Source organism: Buteo buteo, chromosome 22, assembly GCF_964188355.1.
Source record: "Buteo buteo chromosome 22, bButBut1.hap1.1, whole genome shotgun sequence".
Classification (NCBI taxonomy): domain Eukaryota; kingdom Metazoa; phylum Chordata; class Aves; order Accipitriformes; family Accipitridae; genus Buteo; species Buteo buteo.
In genome coordinates, this window is record NC_134192.1 from 16,883,113 (window position 1) to 16,905,332 (window position 22,220).

At 38.5% G+C, this 22,220-nt stretch overlaps 1 protein-coding gene across 6 annotated transcripts in view; it reads left to right on the top strand.

Moving 5' to 3' along the window:
- Positions 1–22,220, top strand: part of LOC142043347 (integrator complex subunit 6-like) — a 42,427-nt gene that overhangs the window by 9,082 nt on the left and 11,125 nt on the right. For 4 of the 6 annotated variants that reach the window (XR_012654020.1, XR_012654019.1, XM_075054433.1 and 1 more), the window contains exons 3-9: positions 10,491–10,640; positions 11,336–11,425; positions 11,731–11,914; positions 12,818–12,946; positions 14,973–15,136; positions 16,224–16,376; positions 17,843–17,975. Coding sequence is in view for 4 of the 6 variants with exons in the window: in XM_075054433.1 (XP_074910534.1) it covers positions 10,491–10,640; positions 11,336–11,425; positions 11,731–11,914; positions 12,818–12,946; positions 14,973–15,136; positions 16,224–16,376; positions 17,843–17,975 (1,003 nt within the window). In the remaining 2 variants the exon portion in view is untranslated. Of the gene's footprint in view, positions 1–10,490; positions 10,641–11,335; positions 11,426–11,730; positions 11,915–12,817; positions 12,947–14,972; positions 15,137–16,223; positions 16,377–17,842; positions 17,976–18,170; positions 18,252–22,220 lie in introns of all 6 variants that reach the window. The other 2 variants (XM_075054434.1, XM_075054435.1) reach the window with 2 other exon arrangements.

Below are 22,220 nucleotides of genomic sequence, written 5' to 3' on the forward strand. Positions count from 1 at the left end.
TAATGTAGGCTACAAAAAAAATCAATGGAAAGCGCAGCTGCTGCTCTTCTGAATTTTAAATGCAGATTCTTATTTAAGTAATTCACTGTTGTAGATTTAGAGTCTTGGAATTTTTTCTTCCTCCTTAAACTTTATTCTTACAGTGTACCACTTAATATGTAACTCTTGTGCTTCTACCCCCCAAAAAAAGTATAGCAGGTAGTAATTTAAAGGAATCTTTTGCTTTGCATTTTCTTGCTAATTTTAGAATGGTTAGAAAATAGTTGTGTAGTAATCAATTTCAGCTGTAAGCAGCATGCTCTAGGGTTGAGGTTTTAGTAGGGTGCCAGGGAAAAAGTATATTCTTGTAATGTGACTTGATTATTATGCAGATCAGAATCTGTGGTTGCCCATAGACTTATATTGATCCGTATATTCACTCTGCAGAGTGTTTGGAAGACAAAAGTTTCTTTTGGTGTAAGATCTGGCATTTAAAAGTATCTCAAACTTAAATGAGTTATTAGCAGACAAGTAAACCAGAGCCCTGTTTTCTTTTAAAGAGCTTTTTTTTCTTCCTTATGAGATTGGCCCTTTAGTTAGAAAATAATATTTTACCCAGTTACTGTGATTCTTTGCTTGAGCTCCTATGCAAACTCTCCAGGAAAAGCAGCACTAGCAATGTTATTCTAGGCTATAAAATCAATGCTTCAGGACTCCTTAATTTTGCTTTTTAAAGATGAAGATGATTGTTGATTTGGCTGTGTTTTCAGAGGTGCTTTTAAATGCTTAAAAGTGTAGAATAGTATTTAAAAAAAAAAAAACCCCAAATCTTCATAAGATCGATGTTGTTGAATGACTAATTTGACTGCAAACAAAGATCTACAGTGTGGTTAAGCTGGTGTTGCTATGCTCTGCTTGTAAGTGAGAATAATGCATTAGTATTGGTCTTCATAGCATGTTACCAGTAGAGCAAGTAGGTTTTTACTTGACGGGGGGTTGGGGGGGGTTAAACTCTGCTTTGTGGGAAAATCTGTGTCTGTTGAGCCAGAACACTTGGTGCCTTTGGCTGCTGCCAGGCGTCCTGATGGCGTGCTGGCTTGCAGGCTGGGGACGTGGTGGGTGCCCTGGGCTGGAACAGGGCCTGGCCTGCTCCTGGGAGGCAGGCAGCCTGCAGGCCCTGGAGACTCCGTGGGCATAGTCTCAGGCCAGCCAGGTCCTCGGCATGACAGCACGTGGAGAAGTGTGCAGGGTGCCGCAAGATAGAGCGAGGCGGTGAGCGCCTCCAGTTCATCAAAAGAGCTGCAGCTGAGATAGTTGCTTTTGAATCACACGACTCTGGAGGAAAGCTGTGACTTGCTGTCCTCTAAAATAAAAAACTGACCGTGACAATGCTACCAACTCCACCAATGTATTTTTTGCTGTATCGGGCTTGAAGGTGAAGTTGACGCTGTTTGCTAGGCTAGTTGAGGTTTCTCAATTTGTGTTCCTTCACTGAGTATATGAATTTAATTGTGATCTAAAGTCTGGTGTTTTTTTTTTCCCCAGCAGTGCCTTGGATAGGATTTCAAACGTGAATTGAGGAAATCGGTTGATTAGGTGACGCCTCTAGATTTGTTACCTTCTTGAGATTCAAAGTAATCTTGCAATACATGTAGCGCTCTGGTGTGCTGTGCTACTCCTATGATGTGCTTTTGGAAGGAGTGGGGAGGAATGTGACAATTTTGAAAATGAGTGTGGATCATGCTGTGTTGTCTTAGCTCTGGGCTGTAAAGCTAGAGGATCATCGGTAATTAATTCTTTTCCACTTGATTCCCAAAAATGTGCCCTTGTGCTGATAGCACACACTCTGTAGCCACTTAGCTGTTGCCTTTATTCCTTGTGACTTTTCCAACCATGCTGGGAGTAGGAAGGGGCCAGGAGGACAGAGCTGGGGGCTGACTGGCATTGAAAGCATGTGTGATAGTCTGGAAGAGCAACGGGTGCTATGGGTAAATGCAAATTTTTGATTGAAACTTCCATGTTTAAACTGTTGCCCCCTGTACAGTGTTTCTTTTAGGTGCACCTATAATGGTATTTCTAAAATGACTGCTACGCTGCTGAACAGAAGCACGTAGCCTCTCATTTTGCTTACTGTGCTAGAGCTGCAAATTGTATGATTACATCTGTGTTCACTCTCCATTAAGCTATTGTGTAAAACGTAGCTTGTTCTGGTTCAACTCTGTACTGAAATATCCTAGCTTGTCGAGTGTTTCTCAGAAATACTGCTTTTTTAACTGGATAATGTTCTTTTATTTAAATAAGAATGCTTTTTGAAACAGAGTGATACCATGATCTCTTTGGTATTTATACTTTCCTTTTTTCATGTGTAGTCCTTTCATCCTTGTGCAGCAAAAAGTGTCATGAGCGTAGCTGTCAGAACACATGAAATATTGTTGACCAAAAAGCTAAATCTAGAGACAGATTAAAGCAAGAGCAGCAGGTAATAAATAAAAAGGTAGTGTAGGCTTTTTTTTTTTGCTTGGCATTGATTATTATTATCACTTGATTCCAAGCATAGCTTCAGCTTTGAGCATCTCTGTTTGACGTTTCTTACAGGTGAAGGTACTGCTTCTCTATAAATGCCGACATTAACAGAAGGCCCCAGTACTCGTTTTGTAACTGGAGCTTAAGAGCCTCTCTACTAGTGTTTGCCATGGATACTGTGCTTAAAGATTAATATGAGTTGTTCTTACATAAACATCTTGAATTCTTCTTGATGGAAAAGCATTTCCATATCTTGTTTAATGTTGAAGTCATCTTAAAAGGACAGTGAACCACATGGTGTAGTTTGACTGAGCTTGTTTCCTAAGGTGTGTGATTTAAAAAAAAAAAAATAACATTTGAGATGTGAAGAAACACTTTTTTTTCTATTTAATTGACTGCCTGTCAAAAACAGTTACATATTGCACTAGAATGCAGTTCTGATCTTGCTCACATTCACTGATCTATATGCTTTAGAAAACAAGCTGGTCCAGTCTATTTTATAAATGAGTTAGTCTTCGATTGGTGCACCTACAGGAGAGTTCAGCTTAGAAATGTGCAATTGAGCGGATCTCCTGTGCACCTCAGGTCACATTGCAGACCTGCCTTGGAGTGTAAGAACTGCATTGCTTTTGGATGAAATAAAACTGGAAGATGCACCCCAGCCACTGAGTGATGAGTCTACAAGATAGCTATTCTGAAGTAAAACCCCTGACATGCAGTAGTGTGGCTGTCATCTCCTTAGAAACAACTGCCTTGTTTGTGCTGCACTGCTTGCTGGCCTAAAGGTAGCCAGTGCGTCATGCGTTCTTCCTTGCACTAAAGCTGTTTCCAGTTGTGTAGGAAAAAATAATTTGGGTGAGGGGAGGAGAGACTCTGTTATCAAGGTACATAGTCTGTCCTAGAGCTGGAGAAAAGGGAAGAATTGTGGTGCCTGCAAATGGATGGAGGTGGAGGACGAGTAAAGTGACAGCTTTCTGTTAAAAATCTGGTGTCAAAATGTCTCAGCTGTGGGAGATCAAAGGAATTGTGTACTCCAGTGTCTTTTTTTTTTAACATGTATTTTTTCTAAAGAGATACTAAAGCAGTTTATGCTTCTCTGTTCTCTTGGAGATGTTTTACCTATATTAAACTCCTGTGACTATTTTTATTTGACTGGGACTTGAGCAAGTGTTTTTAAAAAAAAAAAATAAAAATATAACATAAGCACTTGACCACTAGGTTTCAATTTGAGTGTCCTTCAAAACCAGCAGAAATAAATAACTTGACAGGAAGAAATGAATTCACTTACTATTAAAATTCTAACCTGTTGCTCACTAGCTGTAATAATGTAAGGATGACCAAGTGATGGACGCTCTTGTAGACTCTTCACTGTACTTAATGCTCTGTGGGCTTGTTGAGGAAGTAGTTTAAGCCTGTGAATTTACTATCTGTTAAAATACTCCTCAAATAAGAACTGAAAAGGTGGGGTTTTTGTTAGGCTGGTCTCATGGTAAACAACAGCGTGTACCTGCTTGAGTGACTGACCAGGGCTTGTTTCTCTTCTGCCTGCAGTAGGGTCATATCCAAGTTTTACCCTGAAACTCTGTTCCCTGTTTTGCTTTGCAAAACCAGATTTCCATGTGAAAAGCTACAGATAGGCTCCCATGGCTTGCTAACCAAGATACATTTGTCTTTTCATCCATCCTTGCCCTAGAATATTACTTTGCTACAGCAAAGGATAGGGGTGGCAGCTGTCTGTGTTCCAAACCTGTATCTAAGGCAAGGGGATACTGGAAGACTGGGGCATAAAACTAGTAATAGAAATGACTGTGTGCTGGAGAGCCTAACACAGCAATAGCAATTGCACGCAGCTGGCTTGGTGCCATCAAACCTTCTTCCTCTTCCCACAAGCTTTGCATCAGATCAGTAAGATCTGCTGGTGTACCTCCACCAGCACTCACTAGTCTTCCAAATCCAGGACAGTACAGCTTGGATCCAAGCTAGTTCATTGTGTTCAGCACTACCCTGATGATAAGCTGATTTCAGGCCTGTGTGCCAGTATCTTTCTGTGCTGGAGGTATGCTAATCTCATATCTAAGAGGTGGGTGTTGTGATGCTGTGTCCTGTGCCAAGAACAAAAAATAATTGATCTTGTGAGTTTCTTTACTAAGGGCTGTTTGATACTGTGCAGTGACAGGACTGGTATGTTGCATAAAAGTAACTAGAGAGCACAGGTACTGAAATGAGAGAAGAGTTATTCTGCAGCCAAGGTATAGATAGAACCCGAGAGCTCTGTTGCCTCAAAAATGGCATTCATAATTATTTGGAGGAGAGTCAATGTCTGTGTCTCTTAGAGCTGTTCCTTCTGCCCCATTAGCACACTGTAGACAAACATTTGTGAGGATGAAATTAGTAGGTGGTGTAGGTTGTGTGATGTTGACTTATTTTAGGACTTTTACATGTTAAATAAGACACAATGTTTATAGCATAGTCAGTACCTTTCTTCTGCTGTGCACTATTTCTAACTAGTAAATCTTTGAACATCAAATAAAAACCATGGGGGTAGCATGGGCATTGATTGTTTTGTACCAACAAGCAGTATAACCCTGTCCTCCGTGGGGCAGGGAGACACATGGTACCAGGACCTCTCCTCCTCTCCCTCTTTGCTAAGTTTTGCCATAGCAAAACTGGGATGACCAAGATAGTCTTTGTGTTTGCTAGAATTCCAATTCCAAAGTTGCTGAAGCTGTGGCAGGGAAGCTCTGGGTTACATAGGAGGGTATTCCCTGTTGCAGAACCACTGAGCAACGCTGGGGCTGTGGTCAGGAGATTACAAAGAGGTGAAGGTATTTTGATGTTGGAGAAGCAGCCTCTGGCACTATAGGGGGTCCAAAAGAATACTTCAGTTCCTTGGAAAAGAAACATTTGCTTGATACACACATAGATGTGAACAGGTTTGAGTGGTGATCACTTGTACAGTTATAAGTGAACAGAAAGGTAACTTAAAAATTAACCATTCTGATGATTTGGAAGGCAAAATGCTCTGCTGGTTTCACTGTCTTCACACAGGACTTGCAAATTCCATAGCAGGAGTGGTTTCAGATTTCAATAGCTGGATTTTTTTCTTATTTTTTCCAAATGGATGTCACTGACAACCTAGTATGCCACAGGCATGTTATCCTGACCTAGTCTAGGTTTTCTGAAGATGGGTGCATTTAGTAATAGCTTGAATTATTGAGAAACTTAAATACTTTAAACAGGTTGTAATATCTAAAATCCAATTCTTTGTAGAGGAACATTAGCAATACTCTAAAAATCTGTATGTTTAAATAAATATTGAGTACTTACTGTAACACAGACTGTTGTGATTGGCATGCTAGATTGCAAATTGTCTTTACTTGGAAAATTATTTTTAGAAATGTTATAATTTTTGAATCTGATCTGAAAGCAATCCAGTGAACAATAAACTCTACAGTTCTGTCTTGGCATTGCCTGTAGAAACACTAACGATGAAGACTTGCAGCCTCAAAAGCATCAGCTCCCTGGATTTCATGGAGCTGGTGAAATCAGGAGAGGCTGCTTTGGGCCTGGAATTCTTTTGCTCTAATGCCCAACCTCTGGGTCTGCCCCTGGAGGCTGACCAAACTGTGCTAAGAAATACCTGGAAACAACCATGCTACCCAAAAATATTGTGTTGTCTTTAAATTAAACAAAAACAAACCCACCCCCAAAACAACAGCAAAAAACCCCTAAAAGCCAAAACCAACCAACTAACCACACTACAATAAAACCAATAAATATGACATTTAAGCTAGTGTAGGTGAGATTACAATGCTTATGTGTTACATGTATTCAAAACTTGGTAATGTTTTACTTGTACTTTGATATTGCTTTCTTTTGTGTGATAAAGGTGGTGGCTTTCCCTGCTCCCCAAGCATTCTATAAGATGTTCTTTCCTGCCTCTTGCAACTGAAATCTGCTTCTGTTGTTTCTCTGATGTCTTGAAGGTCTTTTTAAGCTACTGATCTGAATGAGACTTCCTTTTGCTGCTCAACTCTATTCCTTCTGATGTTCAGTTAGTTCTGGTTCTGGTTGTGGTAAATAAAACATTCTCTTCACTAGGTTGTTCACCTCGATATTTGTCTGAAATCTATATAATCTGGGCCTATCTACTGCTGAAAACAGCAATTTTGACCTTACCTGCTTCTTGAAGCAGCTTAAATGATTCTGTAGCTGTATGGTGAAATAGAGCAGGGCATGGATTTGTCTGAAAGCTAAGTCATGAGAAAAAAATGTTACTTTTTAAGTATGTTATTTTTTCAGTATTACTTGCTTGCAAAGGCTGAAGCCAGGAGCTGGAAGGTGGTATGCTGCTTCCAGATCTCAGGGTTTTGTAGGATGGTATCCAGAGCTTGCAGTTGTCAACACAGAAGGCTAAATGACACTGCATTTTTGTCTGTTCTTGGCATAAGCAGGCAGGATGAGATTTTTGCTTATAGTACTTGGTTTTTTTCTCTGCGATCTTTGAAAGTCTTTTGGTATGTGTATACAGGCTAAAATTATTTGTTCATATAAATGGTCAAAGGAGAAGCTAGTAACATAGTGACAAGACAAAAGCTACTGAGATTGCTATTAATAAATTCTGGGCATAAAAGTTAAGTAGGAATGTAATATTGAAGATGATGAGAAATTACTCGCGATGTTAGAGTTGGTTCATAAACAACTAAAATAATTAATGTTTAGTTTGACTTCATAATTATGGACTTGTAGACGATACATAGTTTTTGTAGAATATGTTTGTGTTCAATCCTCTAAGGTTGTGGAGGTTTGGTTGTTTTATTGGTTGGTGGGGGGTTTTTTTGGTCATTAGTGTTTCTGCTGGCAAATGGAAGTAGTACTACATAAAAGCAGCACTTTTTTCTAAGCAGCATTAGTGGCAGTGTTTTGAATTTAGGAAGGATTATTATTTAATTACTTTAAAGTGCTTCGTTGAACTCATTATGCATATGCTCTGTATTACGTACTTGACTCTTTATTTTGCCCTAAGAATGATCCTACTGTATATATGGAGGGGAGAATATATAGTATTCTTTGGGGCTTTAGTTTCTGTCCCTGAAATACAGGTGTAATTATATACATCGGCTAGAGACTTTCTGGAAAAAACGTTTTACAGAAGTAGACCTTGTTGTCATTAATTTTGGTGTTTTTGATTCAAAAAGCTTTTTTAAGCTAGAGAATGTAGTACACTAACTGATCAGACCTTTATTTAAAACTGGGTATGGAATTAGGAAATCTTGCATTTGCTGCCCTTGTTCACTTAATGAAAAATTCTTCAGTACTACTCTGTTTATTTGAAAGGTACAGTTCTCCTCAGCTGTATCTTTAAAGATCCTGTGAGAGGCTGTAAGATGAAAAATTACTTTCTTTGAAGGCAAACCAGTGGTGATCAGCTGCTCCTTGTACCTTCAGTTTACTCGATTACGCATGGGAAAAATGGCAGCATATTTTGCAGGTAGTTGACCACACTGCAGCTAGATCAAACACAGTACGAGCTGGAAGCCAAGCAAATGTTTTCAGAAAAGGAAAATAACAATCTCCACTGATATTTGGAGATTCTGCTAATTTTACAAAGAAAACTCCTAATTTCCTTAGAGTTCAGATCAAGAGTTGTAGGCGAGGAATAGTGTTTCCTTTGTAAATGTTTTATTCCCTGCCATGTGCTTTTGCAACAAAGTAACTCAAACAGCAGTCTTTGCTGGAAAACACTTTTTGAACTACAGCCTGGCTATTCTCGAGAAGCTGGACTAATCTGATAGATGTTTTTACCAGACGAAACGAAGCAGTTTCGCCTACATCTAAGGGTTCATAGGATGCATACAAAAAGATTTTTGTAATTGTTCATTTTAAATTGTTTTAAGGAAAACTTTTTGGGATTTGGTGTTCTTTTACTCATTGGCTAAGTGACTTTTACTCCAAACCAATGACCCCTTACTTTATTCTTGCTTTGGGCTGAGAGCACATGTGGGGAGCTGCTGTGGCTCAGCTGGTGAGATGCTGTATTTTGTTAAGCTGTGGTGAGGGGATGTTGATGGTGTTTTATTGAGAATTGCCCAGCTGATCGAACTACACTGTTCCGTTGAGTACAGTTCAAGTGCAGTTTGATGATAAAACTGGGCCAGTCCTGCTGGAAGTGTGTTCTTTCTTTGCCCCACTGCAGAATTTTCTCTCTGTCTCCCTTGCACTACTCTAAAGCTTGAAGAACTGGTTCAGGGAGCTAAACTTGACCAAAAACTGTTTTTTGTTGAATCTCCTTATGATAACTTCTGATTCTGAAAAGGAGCCCTTCTCAGTCCTCCTAGCTTAGGTCTGAGCAGAGACATTGATCATCTCATGTCTTTCCTTTCTGCTCCATTCTTGTATTTGTTTATGGCTCTAAACTTGTCGTCAGTCTTATGGCCATCTACACAGCCAACAGTGTGTACTAGAGATTGGCAGTGGGATATATCTGTTTAAAAAGTACAGGAAAATCCTGTCCTTTCAGGTTCTTGTACAGCATGGAGTAGTCAGCAGGTAACTGTTGCTGAGCCCAGTGCACCGGGGAGGAGAGGACCTGCTCAGACGTTGTCCCAGCAAAAGTCAGACTGTCTGAAATGATTCTCTCCATGTCTGCGTAATTAGGATTCCTTGTGGAGCATGGGAATGTCTCTGGTGCCAGATGGTAGTGAGCCTGGATGAATAACTGCTTGCTTACTGCAGGAATGGTTTGGAGAGTAAGATGCAATAGCAAGGCTGATAATCGTGTGAGTATCTGGGTTTTCAAGCTTTGCTTGTTTTAGTTGAGGCAGTTTAAATCCTGCACCGATTCCCTGCGAGCTAGTGTTTGCTAAAATAGCTTATGAACTCAGCAGTGTACGACTTTTTGAGAGAAGGGTATGTGAATTGCAGCTGATGCGTGTAGCCCTGCTTACCATTGGATTCAGAGTGCTTGGTAGGACTGATTCATCCTCATCACTTTTTGCTGTTCCTTTTAATGTTCTGCAAGCTTTGTCAGCAATAACAACTTTTTTCATGACTTCCAAAATTTCAAGCTGTGATACTGAGACACTCTAAACAATGATTTGGTTCTGTGTTACATGGGGTGCTTGCAACTACTCCATAGAAAGTTTTGTGCTGGGAAGTAAGGACAGAATAGTGCAGTTGGAAGGCTGGCAGTTGAAATACCAAGGTAGGAGAAAGGCAGGGGGTTTGTAATGCAGAAGTGACAGAGGGTGCTTGATAGTACATTAAAAGGCATGAAATGAGCCTGGGAGGTGTGTGGAGGAAGTACAAGAAAAACGGAAAAGTTGAGTGAGAGTCATGCAATGTATTAAAAATAGCTGATTATGATTTTTTTAAAATACACTTGCATGCTTCCTACTTGGGGATGTTGTGGAAGGGGGAGGACTAGGGAGCAAAGATGGCAGTCACTGTTACTACTAGTTCTTTATCTTTTTTCTTTTTAACTGTCACTGTTAGATTTTTTTGAACTCCTGCATTAGTACACGTTGCATATGCATCCTTTCTTTCCTTGCAGCCTCGATTTATGGATAAAAGGGGGATGGGTGTATGACAGAAGAAGCAGCAACATTATGCTGCTTGTATCTTTGTTTTACCATCGCTATTACTTTGGCAGCTGCATTTCTGATTTCCAAATTTGACAGTTTCTTCTAATAAAATATTCACATGCTAAATCCAAATACTTCTGTTAATTCCATCACCTCTACAGCAGTTCTCATGGTAAGAGCTGGGTATTTGCAAATTTTTTCAAATGCTTGACAGTGCTTGTGTTTTGTGAGTGTCCCATTGTAGTGTTAACTGTTTGTTTCACATCAAGTTGTGTATACGTGAATTAGGTGTGTATAGCACGTAAATGATGCAGCGTATCCATTAGTCAGGAATATAATATAATTTTGTAGTTGATTGCAGTTTGTTACTAAATAACTAATAAGCTTTTTTGTTTTATGTAATAGGCTGGATGGAAGGAAAACCATGCAACATTTATGAATGAACTGAAAAATCTTCAGGCTTCAGGACTAACAACCCTTGGTCAGGCACTGAGGTCATCATTTGACTTGTTAAATCTCAACAGATTAGTGTCTGGAATAGACAACTATGGACAGGTAACAAATCTTTTTTATAGTCTTCTGCCTTCTTTATTTTTCTGTGTTTTTCGAAATTAGAGTGGGCAAGGGATTTTGGTGGTTCAAGTTTGGTTTTCCATTTTACTACTTTTTAAAAATGTTGGATAGCTGTGTGTCCCAAGTTTTAATACAGAGTGAACTTTTTTCTTTCTTATTACATCTGCTGAACATACCCTGGAATATACTAGCACTTTTTTTCCTTTTTGAGCTACAAAGCAAGCAGTAGTATAAATGACCCCAACTGTAGACACACAATTGCTGTATGTGGGAGTATGTACACTGGATAGTAGTGAATCTGCTTTGCAGTTTTGTTATCTGTAGTTAATGTCCTGACTTCCCCTCTCTCACGTTTGAAGAGTTTTTCACTGTTGTCATGAAATTGTGAGTTCCCTGTATTATTACCCATTTATATACTGCTTTTGTGGGCTAAGAGGGGTTTTGTACTATTACTGGAGGAAAAAGACTAGTAATTCTAAAAATCTTTAGGGGGTGTGTGTGGGTGTACAGAGTAGCACATCTTGCATAGTTCTTTATGGCTCCCCACCTATTGAAAGAAAATGACAGGATTATTTTGAAAGATTGCTCATCTTACTGTTTATTTTATAATGACAAAAATATAAGCCTATAACTGAGTGTTAAGGTTACTCTTAGCATTCCTGTGCTTTTGTCTCTAGGGAAGGAATCCATTCTTTTTGGAGCCATCTATTTTGATTACCATCACAGATGGAAACAAACTGACAAATACGTCTGGAGTTCAAGAGGAGGTAAACTTGCATTAAATTCTTTCAAGTTATGATCTTGCAAGTTGGTACTATGCTGAGATTAATATTAATTGTATTTTCCTGATAATAGTACTTCTGTTTCATCAACCTTTTCTTTAAAATAGACAACAGAAACTAGTTATGCTGTCATTGCCCAACCGCTAAATTCATAGTTCACATGGGATTCCAGACTATAACTTCAGATAAATTAGTGGATAGGAGAGAATGGGGTCGTTTACAGAGTAATGAATAAATTTGAGTATTGGTTTGTCAAGTACTTGAATTATTCTTAAATCTTTCTTTACTAGCTTCATCTTCCTTTGAATTCTCCTTTGCCTGGAAGTGAACTAACCAAAGAACCATTTCGTTGGGATCAAAGGCTGTTTGCTCTAGTGCTGCGTTTGCCAGGAGCTGCATCTGCTGAACCAGAGCAGCTTGGGAGTGTGCCTACTGACGAATCTGCTATCACACAGATGTGTGAAGTTACAGGAGGTAACTGGATGTTACTTTGCTTTGGTTCACATTTGGTATTTTGCCTTAAAGTATTTCTTTTCCTTTGATTCAACTTCACCTCTTGCTGTTTTCTCCATCTGAATTACTCGGTGTCCATGTGAATCTGTGTGGTGTTTTTTGAGCTTGGTTTCCAGTAGCACAGGAGCACTTTGAAATAAAACCATATTCCTATTTCAGATCTAATAGATGCGAGAGAATTTCTTAATGCACCAGTAGGAGGGATTGGAAAATTTCTTAGATTGTCCTTCCAGAGGTTGGCTTTGCTCAGTCATGAGATTTGTTATTTAAATGATGAGTTGAGTGGGACAGGTATTATTGAGATGTTAATTCTGCTGCAGGGCTAATAAGCTAAATTTAATCTTAGAAGAATTAATTCTGGAGTCTGTTCTTTGAGATGTTGATAAAAATATTTTTTTTAATTGGTGCTTGAAAAAAATGTTGTGTGGGAGGGGGAAGTTCGGGTGTGTATAGAAGTTGGTAAGGTTTGGGTAGACAAAAGCAGATAGATTACATAGACTTGGTGAAATCGAATGTTCTTAAGGGACTTCTATAAACTTGGCCTCCGACCAGCCTGATTTAGCCTTAATGGCCTCTTTTACTAATGAGTAAAAGCTCAGCAGGATGTTTTGTGTTTGGTGATGGTTTTTTTTGTTTGTTTGTGTTTTTTTTGTTTTTGTTTTTTGGTGTTCCCCCCCCCAGTTGTCTTGCATTTGAGAAGTATTTTGCCTTTTACATAGACTTGTACAAAGTTTGTTACTGTTATTACTTTGGATAAAACTGAAAGTTTTGGCAGTGTGACTTATATAATAAAACATCTTCCTTAACTAAAATTACTCAAAACTCGCTTTCATATTTTCCCTGTGTAATTTATCTCTTGCATAGGTCGTTCTTACTGCGTTCGGACACAAAGAATGTTGAATCAGTGTTTAGAATCTCTAGTTCAAAAAGTCCAAAGTGGAGTTGTTATTAACTTTGAAAAGTCAGGACCAGATCCAGCTCCTATTGGAGAAGGTATAGTAACTGTTTTGGTTTTTTTCCCCTAATGTTCAAGAAGAAATGTTTTGTGTGCATGCAAATGTCCTTAAGTGTCTTCAGTGTCCTTCCTACCAGCTTTTCACTGTGGTGTACAGGATGGATCGGATGCCTAATACATTCTAAAAAAGCAATTCAGCTATAAAGCTTCTGTGCTTCAGTGATAGAGCTCTGGTATCTCTTTAAATACCCCAAATCATAATGTATGTGCTGTTCATAGCTTTTGAGTGGTTTTATGTTTGCTTATGTTTAGTCTTGGCTTTGTTATATTTTTACAAGTGTTTGATCCTTGATAAGTTAAATGGTGCTATATGTTTTCATGTATTTGTATGGATGATCGACCTGCTTGCTAGCTCTCCTGTCAATCTTTTCTCACCTCTTTTTTGGGGGGCTGAGGGAAGTTAATGTTTGCAGGAAACAGTAAAGCTTGAATTAGTGTTGTCAAAACTTGGTTTTAAAATAATTAAATCCAGGACTAGTGTATTTAAACACTTAAACATCTCTAAACTAATCTCAATGCTTAATTTTCTGTATGTTTTCATTCTGCTATTAATCGCAACACAGTAAGTTTCAGTTGAATGTTCTTAGCTGCAACTGAAAAACTGTGCAAAGAACAAGGAGTTATTTTGCTAGCTCTAAAGTGCGTAACAGGGAAGAAGAAAGTGCACTCTTAATGTGGAGCAGTTTTTCAGATTTGCAGAAATTCATGGCTGAAAGGAAGGAGCGCAAGCTGACCAGTTCATATTTAGGAAATGAGGATGTTCCTGGAATGTCAGAAACATAATAGCTTTCGGGATCCCCTGAGCATCCTAGCATAGCCAGTTTTATTCCTGCTTTCATTTTTTAATTGCCTTTTCCTTGCTGTATATATTTTTTTTTCTCCTTTTGCTTATTTAAATGTCATTTTATTGGAAGGCTTTCCTATAATGCTGTGCAGGACAGCACCTCAGCAAATTCCTGTCTGCCTGTTGGCCCAAATGCTCTCCTGTGTGGCAGAACGACTGTTGAAATTTGTTGGTTTTTCGGGTTTTTTAAACTTTTGTCACATTTAAATCGTGATGCACTGTGGATATGAATGTATAAAAATATTGAGACTTTCCATCTTTATGGGAATTGAAAGTCCTAAACTAGAGAGAAATATGATAGGATCTACCAAAGCTATAAAAATCATTGTGTACATAATGCAGAGAAACCAAATTGACGTGTAACTGAAAGGTATTTTCCATAGTATTATTGGCCAGCTATTTAAAGCAAGGAAAATTAGTAACGTCAAATTTTTTTAAAATGAAGAAGATTCTTTAAATGGGTGATCTATGCTGTGCTGCTTGCTTTGAAGAGCAATCTTTGAAAACTAATGGTGAAATTCTGTACTGCTACAAAATTCTTTGTCCTCAGTGCGAAGAGTCTGCTCTGGTATATTGCAGTGGACTGGTGGAGAGAACACTGGTCTTTCCAGTAGACAGTGGGGTTTAAGTGATCTGTGAATTGTTATTAATTAAAAAAATATTACACAAGCTGCACCTGCAAGATGCATCTAACTTTTCTCCACTTTCAGTTTCCACTAATGGCAGCATCAGTCAGTGAGCTTTGCATCCTATGTAGAAAGACTGTAGATGCAAATTATCTGTCTTTACAGATGCAGCAGAACTAAAAACTGTAGGCTTGCTGTTGCCTATCAGATCATTGTCAAAGTACTAAGCTTAAGCAAATAGCATTTTCCATAATATGTGAGTATGCCTTGTTGCACTAATTATCTCACGGCGATGCCACAGGAGCAGAAGAACACATGTGGGCAAATGTTATCATTGTTTCTCAGATGATGCTGTTCTACATTTTAAGGTATAGTTTTTTTTCACCCACTGATGTAAAGATCTGTATGTCTTTGGAACAATTGTAATGAAACTCCTTATTGGTTGCTAATACAGAAATTTTGCTGGGAGGCAAATGCATGTATGTAGCGCTTTATTTTCTTTTTTGTTGTTATTTTGCTTTGTTCAAATTTTAGATGGACTTGTTGATTCATCCAGACCCATCAATTCATTTGCTTCTCAACCGTGGCATAGTTGTCATAAACTCATTTATGTACGGCCTAACCCTAAAACGGGTGTTCCTGTTGGGCATTGGCCAATCCCAGAATCTTTTTGGCCTGATCAGAATTCACCAACCCTGGTAAGTAAAATAAGAACTGAAAAAAGGATTCTACACCTAATTAAAAAGACTGAAAATGAATACTACTGTAGTGTTTTACTTCCTCTGTTTACTAATATGATCTGACTTAGCTTTAAAAGGGTAGTTAAAACTGTTTTTAACGCAGAATGGTATCATCTAATGTAGCTACTGTATGCTGTGATGTTTTTTGCTTCTCGATGGTTTACTTCCATGTATATGGTTAGTTAATTTTGGTAAATGGCTTTTGAAAGATTATAAAATTTAACTGTAAATTACTTCACATACCACAAATCATAGTGAGCCTATTAAATTTTAATCAAAGCTTTATAAAATGTATTTATATGGAAAAAGGAGTATTTGTTTTTGATAGATGATCAACCATGTTTTCTCTGCTTAGTATTACTTCATGTATGGACTCTTTCACTAGCAGGAAGAATTAAAACTGAAACAGAAGAGCTACCCCATTCAGAAAATGAGGAGAAAACAGCATTCATTTCTCCTTTTCTTACTGAAATAATCATACATTTGGCATGCCTTACTCTAAACATCTCGTTTTTGTTAGGCATGTTGTTTCTGTACTTTGCAAGTGCTCAAGGTACTGTCTGTCCATTTCTACCCCCTCTCCCCTGTTCAAAAGGAAGAAAAATCAGACTTGTGGGGAATATCTTCAGATATCCTTTGTGAAGAGAGTGCAGTTTCACATCTGGAATTCTGTGAACATCAAGCTGGGAAGCAAGAGTTGAAGTTTTCTTTAAACCTATCTGTGCTGTTATAGGTTGATTGACGTGGAGGTTTTTAAATATCAAGATAAATAGCTGAATATTAACCATGCTTTTCTCTTGGTGGAAAGAATACGTGTATCAGCGTATGGTGCTTTTTTCTTTTTTTTTTTAAAGTTAGAGAAATATTTGGTTAATCTGTATTCTGTTGTGGGAACATGTATCTTTTTTCTCTGTTAAAGGAAATTGTGGAAACTGAGAGTTTAAGCCTATAGGATGCTAAAATATCCACTTGTATATCTTTTTCAGAGATTTTTTTTTAATCACAAATACCAGACAATTGATGTGCTTTTCCCCTTTCCTTTTAGCCTCCGCGCACAGCTCACCCTGTTGTGAGGTTCTCCTGTGTTGATTGTGAGCCAATGGTAATAGACAAGCTTCCTTTTGACAAGTATGAGCTTGAGCCTTCACCCTTAACACAGTACATCTTGGAACGAAAGTCTCCCCATACCTGCTGGCAGGTATTTGCCCTTTAATTCTAGAAATGTAATGGGTATCCTAGGGTACTTTAGTCTTTGTAAGCCTGTGGAATTGGGGTCTGGTTGCAGACTCTGCATTTGATGAGAAGAAACATGTCAAGGTTTCAGTTACCTCCTTTCTAATAGAATTATCAGGAATCAGAATGAGTGTTCCCTCTACAGGCTTTGTAATCTCATTTAATTCTGTTTCTAGGTCCATCTCATTTTGCTAAGAAATGTGTCCTGCAAGTTCCATTTTTGGCTAAATTGAAATTCTCTGTAGGCTTCCATTTGCTTACAGGGAAAACCTAGCACTAGTTTCCATCATGTTACCTAATCAACAGCTGCAAATAATTTCCACTAGATGGTTGAAACTGCTAATGGGAATTGAATGGAAGCTGTTGATCTTGTTGACTAGATTGGCCTTGAAGAGGTCAAAGTTCTATTGCTGAAATCCTTTGTCACATGCTCCTTTTGTGATTTTTGGATAGGTGACTTGTTTCTGTGTCCTCTACAAAATAAGGATTGTAATTCCCTTCTCAATGGTGTTCCTGTAAAGAATGGCTTAATATGTACACCAGGAGTTTGCTTAATATGATGGAAAGATGTGCTTGGAGGTGTCTCTTTCATGTTTCTGTTTCCCTAATATATTTTCAGTTAAGTTGTAATATTTAACATGCATATTCAGAAGAAAAAATTAACTTAGTTTTAATAAACTAGTTTTTAAAATGTCCTTTAAGCATTTATAGGTACATTATTTGCCTAAGTCATTAAAATAACTCTGCTGTTTTTCAAAAACTGCTTTTCTTCTCCCAGCTATGTATCAGACCCTTACAAACTTGAGAAATAGGCTCATTGTCATAGAAACCATGTAACAAACCCTGTTACTTATGCCCTGAAAAAAACAGAGGAAAAACACTTCCTTTTTACTGCAAGGTTTACTTTTTTTGGGGGAAACCCATTTTTGGTTTGATGTGGGTTATTTTGACTGTCCCAATAAGAATATGTACCATCTTTATCCTATTGAAATAGTTGTTTGCATGTATTGCTTTTCAAGGTTAATACCCCATATATATACACTCAAAAAAAAAAAGCAAGCCAATGTTAAGAATGTTGGTGCTTGGTGCAATTAAGACATTATTGAATGTTTGTTATGCTTAATTTCTGTGCTTAAAAAGTTTCTTTTCAGAGCATCACTTCAAAGTAGTGTCAGTAAAGCACTAAAGATTATAATGTGCAGAGCATTTCCACATTGTCTCGGGGTACACTAAGTGTTGCATGTCTCAGTTTTGTGACTGAGCAATGTATGTGCATGCTCATCCTGATGTGTGCAACCTCGAACTTGGCTGCTCTTTATAATTTGCTGTCTTAATGCAATTAGATTCAGATTGATTTTAATTTTTAAATGCCCCATGCTTAATATTCTTCATATTCTTCTAATACAGTGAATATCTCTTATTCTTTGTCAGGTATTTGTGAGTAGCAGTGGAAAATACAGCGAACTTGGCCATCCGTTCGGGTATTTAAAAGCAAGCACTACTTTAACCTGTGTAAACCTCTTTGTGATGCCTTACAACTATCCTGTTTTACTTCCGTTGTTAGGTGGGTAATAAATTTACATTGGACTGCCAATGCAGCTACTTCAGAGTAAAAGAAAAACAATAATGGTTGGTGTTCTGCCTTAGTTTGAGACATTATAAAATAATGGAGATCAGAGAGTAGAGAATGTTGCAAACTCTTTAACATAATTTGGGAGGAGAGGATTTTCATACCCCCTCTCCCTTTTTTTCTCTCCAGCAGAGGAGGAGAGCTACCTGCTTCCAGTGCATGTTTGATGCTGTTCACCTCCTAGACACGTAGCCTCTTCCTTAACCTGGAGTAAGCTTCAACCTCCATTCTTTTCCCTCATTTAGGGTATGGTGTATCCAGGTTTTGCAGTTGCTCTTGCAGCAGCTAATTTTTTACTGGAAGATCAGATGCAGTGTTTGTGTCATGGGTGTTGGGAAGAGGGAATTCCCTGACGCAGTTTAGAACAGTAAGAAGGAATTGAGCAGTGAAACAGTCTACATTTCTTCCCTCCCCAAAGGACCAGTGTGGTTTTTTTTCACTCCTACAATGAAATTACTTTCTACAGGAAAGATGGTATGAAAAGGTACTGTGTGAATAACTGCCATAATAACTATGGCTATTAGGGTTCTGGCATAAAGGTAATGGCAGAGAGGAGAGTGTACTGGGTGCTGCTAACCCTTTTAGTTACAGATGCCGTAAGGCTTTTTTTGTTCTGGTTTTTGTGGGTGTGTTTAGTGATACAGAGTAACAGTGGAGATCAAGAGAATTAATGTTGACTCTTAACTGTCTTACACAGGATTTTTTCATTCATTTCTAGAAAAAAAACCACAACTGAGTTCAGGAATGCTTTTTCGTAATCATGGTCATAACCAAAAAAAGAAATTTGTGCTTGCTGATAATTTGAATGTGTCTTATATAGTCATCCATGTAGCCTAATAATTGTCCCAAAGTGTGCAAGTAGGATATTTCTAGACTAAATTAGTGTTTCTGCAAGTTTGTGGCTACTGAATTACTGCAGCATCTCCACTAGCTGAAAAGCCATCGATGTTGACATTTGCAGTTTTGTGTCTTCCCTGGCAGCTCTTGTCTTCCCTCTGCCTTTTTTGCAGGGGTGTAAAGCTCTTCCTACTCTTTCAAGAAAGGCTTTTTTTCAGTATGTGTAGTGCTATTCTGCAGTTTAATCACCTGGTATCCCACATCTGAAATTTCTGAAGGCTGTTTAAAGGAAAATGCAGAGCTTCCATGTTGCCTGAATTGTAAAGCAGATGTTTTCTCTAGAATGCAAATACTGTGCATTCCATATTGTTAACACAAACACATACACAAAGTGTTAGGTTCAGATCTTGTTCCAGGGCTTTGTTTATCCTTGGTCTCTAAGGCATGGTGAAATTAAGTTCCGTGGAATATACATAAAATGCAAAAGCAGATCTGACCCCTTTTCTCCTTAGTAGTACAGATTACCAAGATGATAAGCAGCATACCTGTTAAATTATTTGTAGATGTTTTAAAAAATACTGACTCTGTGTTTGTCTCGGTAGGTAGGTAGGGGTTGTTTAAACCCTTCCTCTGTGTCTGTCTTAATACATACCAATAGTGGATACTGATGGTTCAGCAGAGGACTGATTTGCATGTGTAAATCCAATCTTTCATTACTCTCACCCTGGTTAAAAAGGATGTGAGAACTTCCAAGCACAGAAGTCTGCTCTATTCAGCCACTACTACCTGTATTGCTGCATCAGTGCGGTTCTAGTGGCTGCAGCCCTACTGGTAGAATATTGTGTTGGAGGCCTGGGACTTACCTTGGGATTGCACTGTGGATAATCTCTCTCCATTCCTTCCAGTGACTCTTTCAGACAAAGCCAAAACCACTTTACAGTTGTATTATTTGTACTGTCGTATCAAGTGGCTTATGTGTGATCAACCTTATAAACAGATAGCAAGATGCTTAAGATTTTTTTGTTTGCTTGCATTTTTGTTTTTCTTCTGCATTCTTGAGCCGGGGAAGTTTTAATTCTGTTTTTAGAAAATAATGTAAGAGACAGCCCTAAAAGACAGGTTAAGATAGGCATGCATGAGGAACCTTGCAGACAATACTTGAGCAAACTGAAACAAGTTGTAGTGGTCTGTGACTGAAGGAGGTAAATTGTACCACCACATCCTATAGATCTGGTGATTTTATATCTCAGTTTCTGCAAGAGTGGGTTTGGGAATGCTGTAGCCTCTCCTAGTTTGTAACTTAATGGGTCTGCTTTTAGAATCTGAAGCTTTGTAAGGAAAGGAGCCAATTAATGAGAATTCATAGAACAGTGAAGCCACACTGTATATGTGTAACATAGTCCATATGTTAACATGACCTATGCACTATGGTGAATTGGTTGTCTGACAAAAATTCTGGTCTCTAGTTCTTTTACAGCGGTAAGACAGACCATGTGGGATGTGCTGCTGCAGCTGAGCAGCTCCTTTTTGCTCTCATAGGAAAGGCTAGAGAGGCATCATGACTAGCTTGAGGTGGTGGTTTGGTCTGAGAACCGAGGCAGTAGGGTGCATTTCTTGTCTTCTTTTTTGTTTGGTGTGAGGCAGACTTCTGAAGACAGAACTTTTCAGAGACAGATCCTGACATACTTTGCTGAGTATGTTTGGCCCACAGATTGTAGAAATTTCCTCTTGAAGGATTGTTGCCTTTAACTGATACTAGCAAAGCTGTTGTGCTTCAGATATTGTTCTGTTTAAAAACTATTATACAGCCAAGTTCATAAAGTAGAAGTCAAACAAAGGGTTAGAGAGAGAGCTTAGCAAAGATGAGGTGTGTTTCTAAAGGCTTCTGCCTTGCCTGAGACGTTTCCTTGCCTCATCTTAGCTGCGTTAGTGGGAGGGCAGGCACTGCTGGGCAATAGGAGTGATTATTCATTAGGAGTGTCAGCAGAAGCAATAGTGAAATGGCCATGATGAAAATACCATGAGAAGGTGGTTAATCCCCTTTCTCTGTGGGTCTAAAAATGCAGAAGGATGAGCATTTAGAAAATGTCTTTCCATGAAGGACTGCAACACGGACGGTTTCCTTTGATGCTTTTACAGGCTCCTTGAGAGGACCTGCAAGTAATGATTTTGTATTTTGGAAACCAAGGGCTGCCTTTCTCACAAATGTGAACATAACATGCTGTGACACTGGGAGGGAGAGCCAAACACTTTGTATCAATGGAAAGAGTGCCACAATACCTTTTTTAATGGTGGATGCTATTTTACATTGCAGTGCCTTATTTTTGGCTAGATTGTTGGCAGGGAAGGATGCTACTTTCAGTGAATATAAAGTCTTGAGTCTCTACTGCTTAAAACAAATGAGTATATATGTTAGTGCAGAGGCATTAGAAACCCCAGAGAATTATAGGAGTCAACAGGGGATGGTGGTGTACTTGCTCAGGTGGAATTTAATGTGAGTGGTGATTTAAAAAAAAAAAAAAGTGTAAGTTTTTACTTTGGATTACATAGTGCAAGCTATCACTCAGAACTAGACTGTTGTCACATGAACTGTCCTTGTAATTAGGCTCCAGCTGAACTAAAATTACCTGCTGACCATTCTTGCTCTCATGCTCTTCTTTTTAACTGTTCACTGAGCTTGAAAGTGCATCAAGCCCCCTTATGTGGTACTGGGTATTAAAGATGTGTATTGGTATCTTGTTTGTCACAATTTGGTTGTTTTGTACATTAATCTGAAGTGGATAAAGACTTTGCAACACAGTTTTAAATTAACTGGTCTGTCTGTAGTTTTACCTGATCTCTTGAATTATTGCAGCTTGTGGCCCTTTCCTAGTGGTTTTTTATACCGTGTTCCCAATTATCCACTGCTTTCAGCTCCCTCTGAGTTCAGAAGTAAAAAGAATTCAGCATTAAGTGGGCTACGTAGAGAGTAGTGTCTGAAAATGAATAGGTTAGATTAAAACTAATTTATGAAAGTATTTTTTCAATACTTTTGGATTTTATCTACAGAAGTTTGGTATTTAATCTATGAAAGACATAGTTAACTGGGTTACTGTTTGTTTGCTTAATGTAAACTATTACGTGCAGCCCAGGGCACAAAAAGTACATTTCAAGTTCCTGTGTTACAATCCGCTGACAGTGTATGTCTCAAACTCTTGTGATAGAGGCAGGTAAGATGTTGATGATGTTCCCATTGAAACTTGTGGCTATGTTTACCACCATGACTGTCTCCCTTTTGGAGGGTAGGAGTTCCTGCTGTGAGTTTGTGCTGTGGGGAGGCTCTCATTTTAAATAGACAAATCT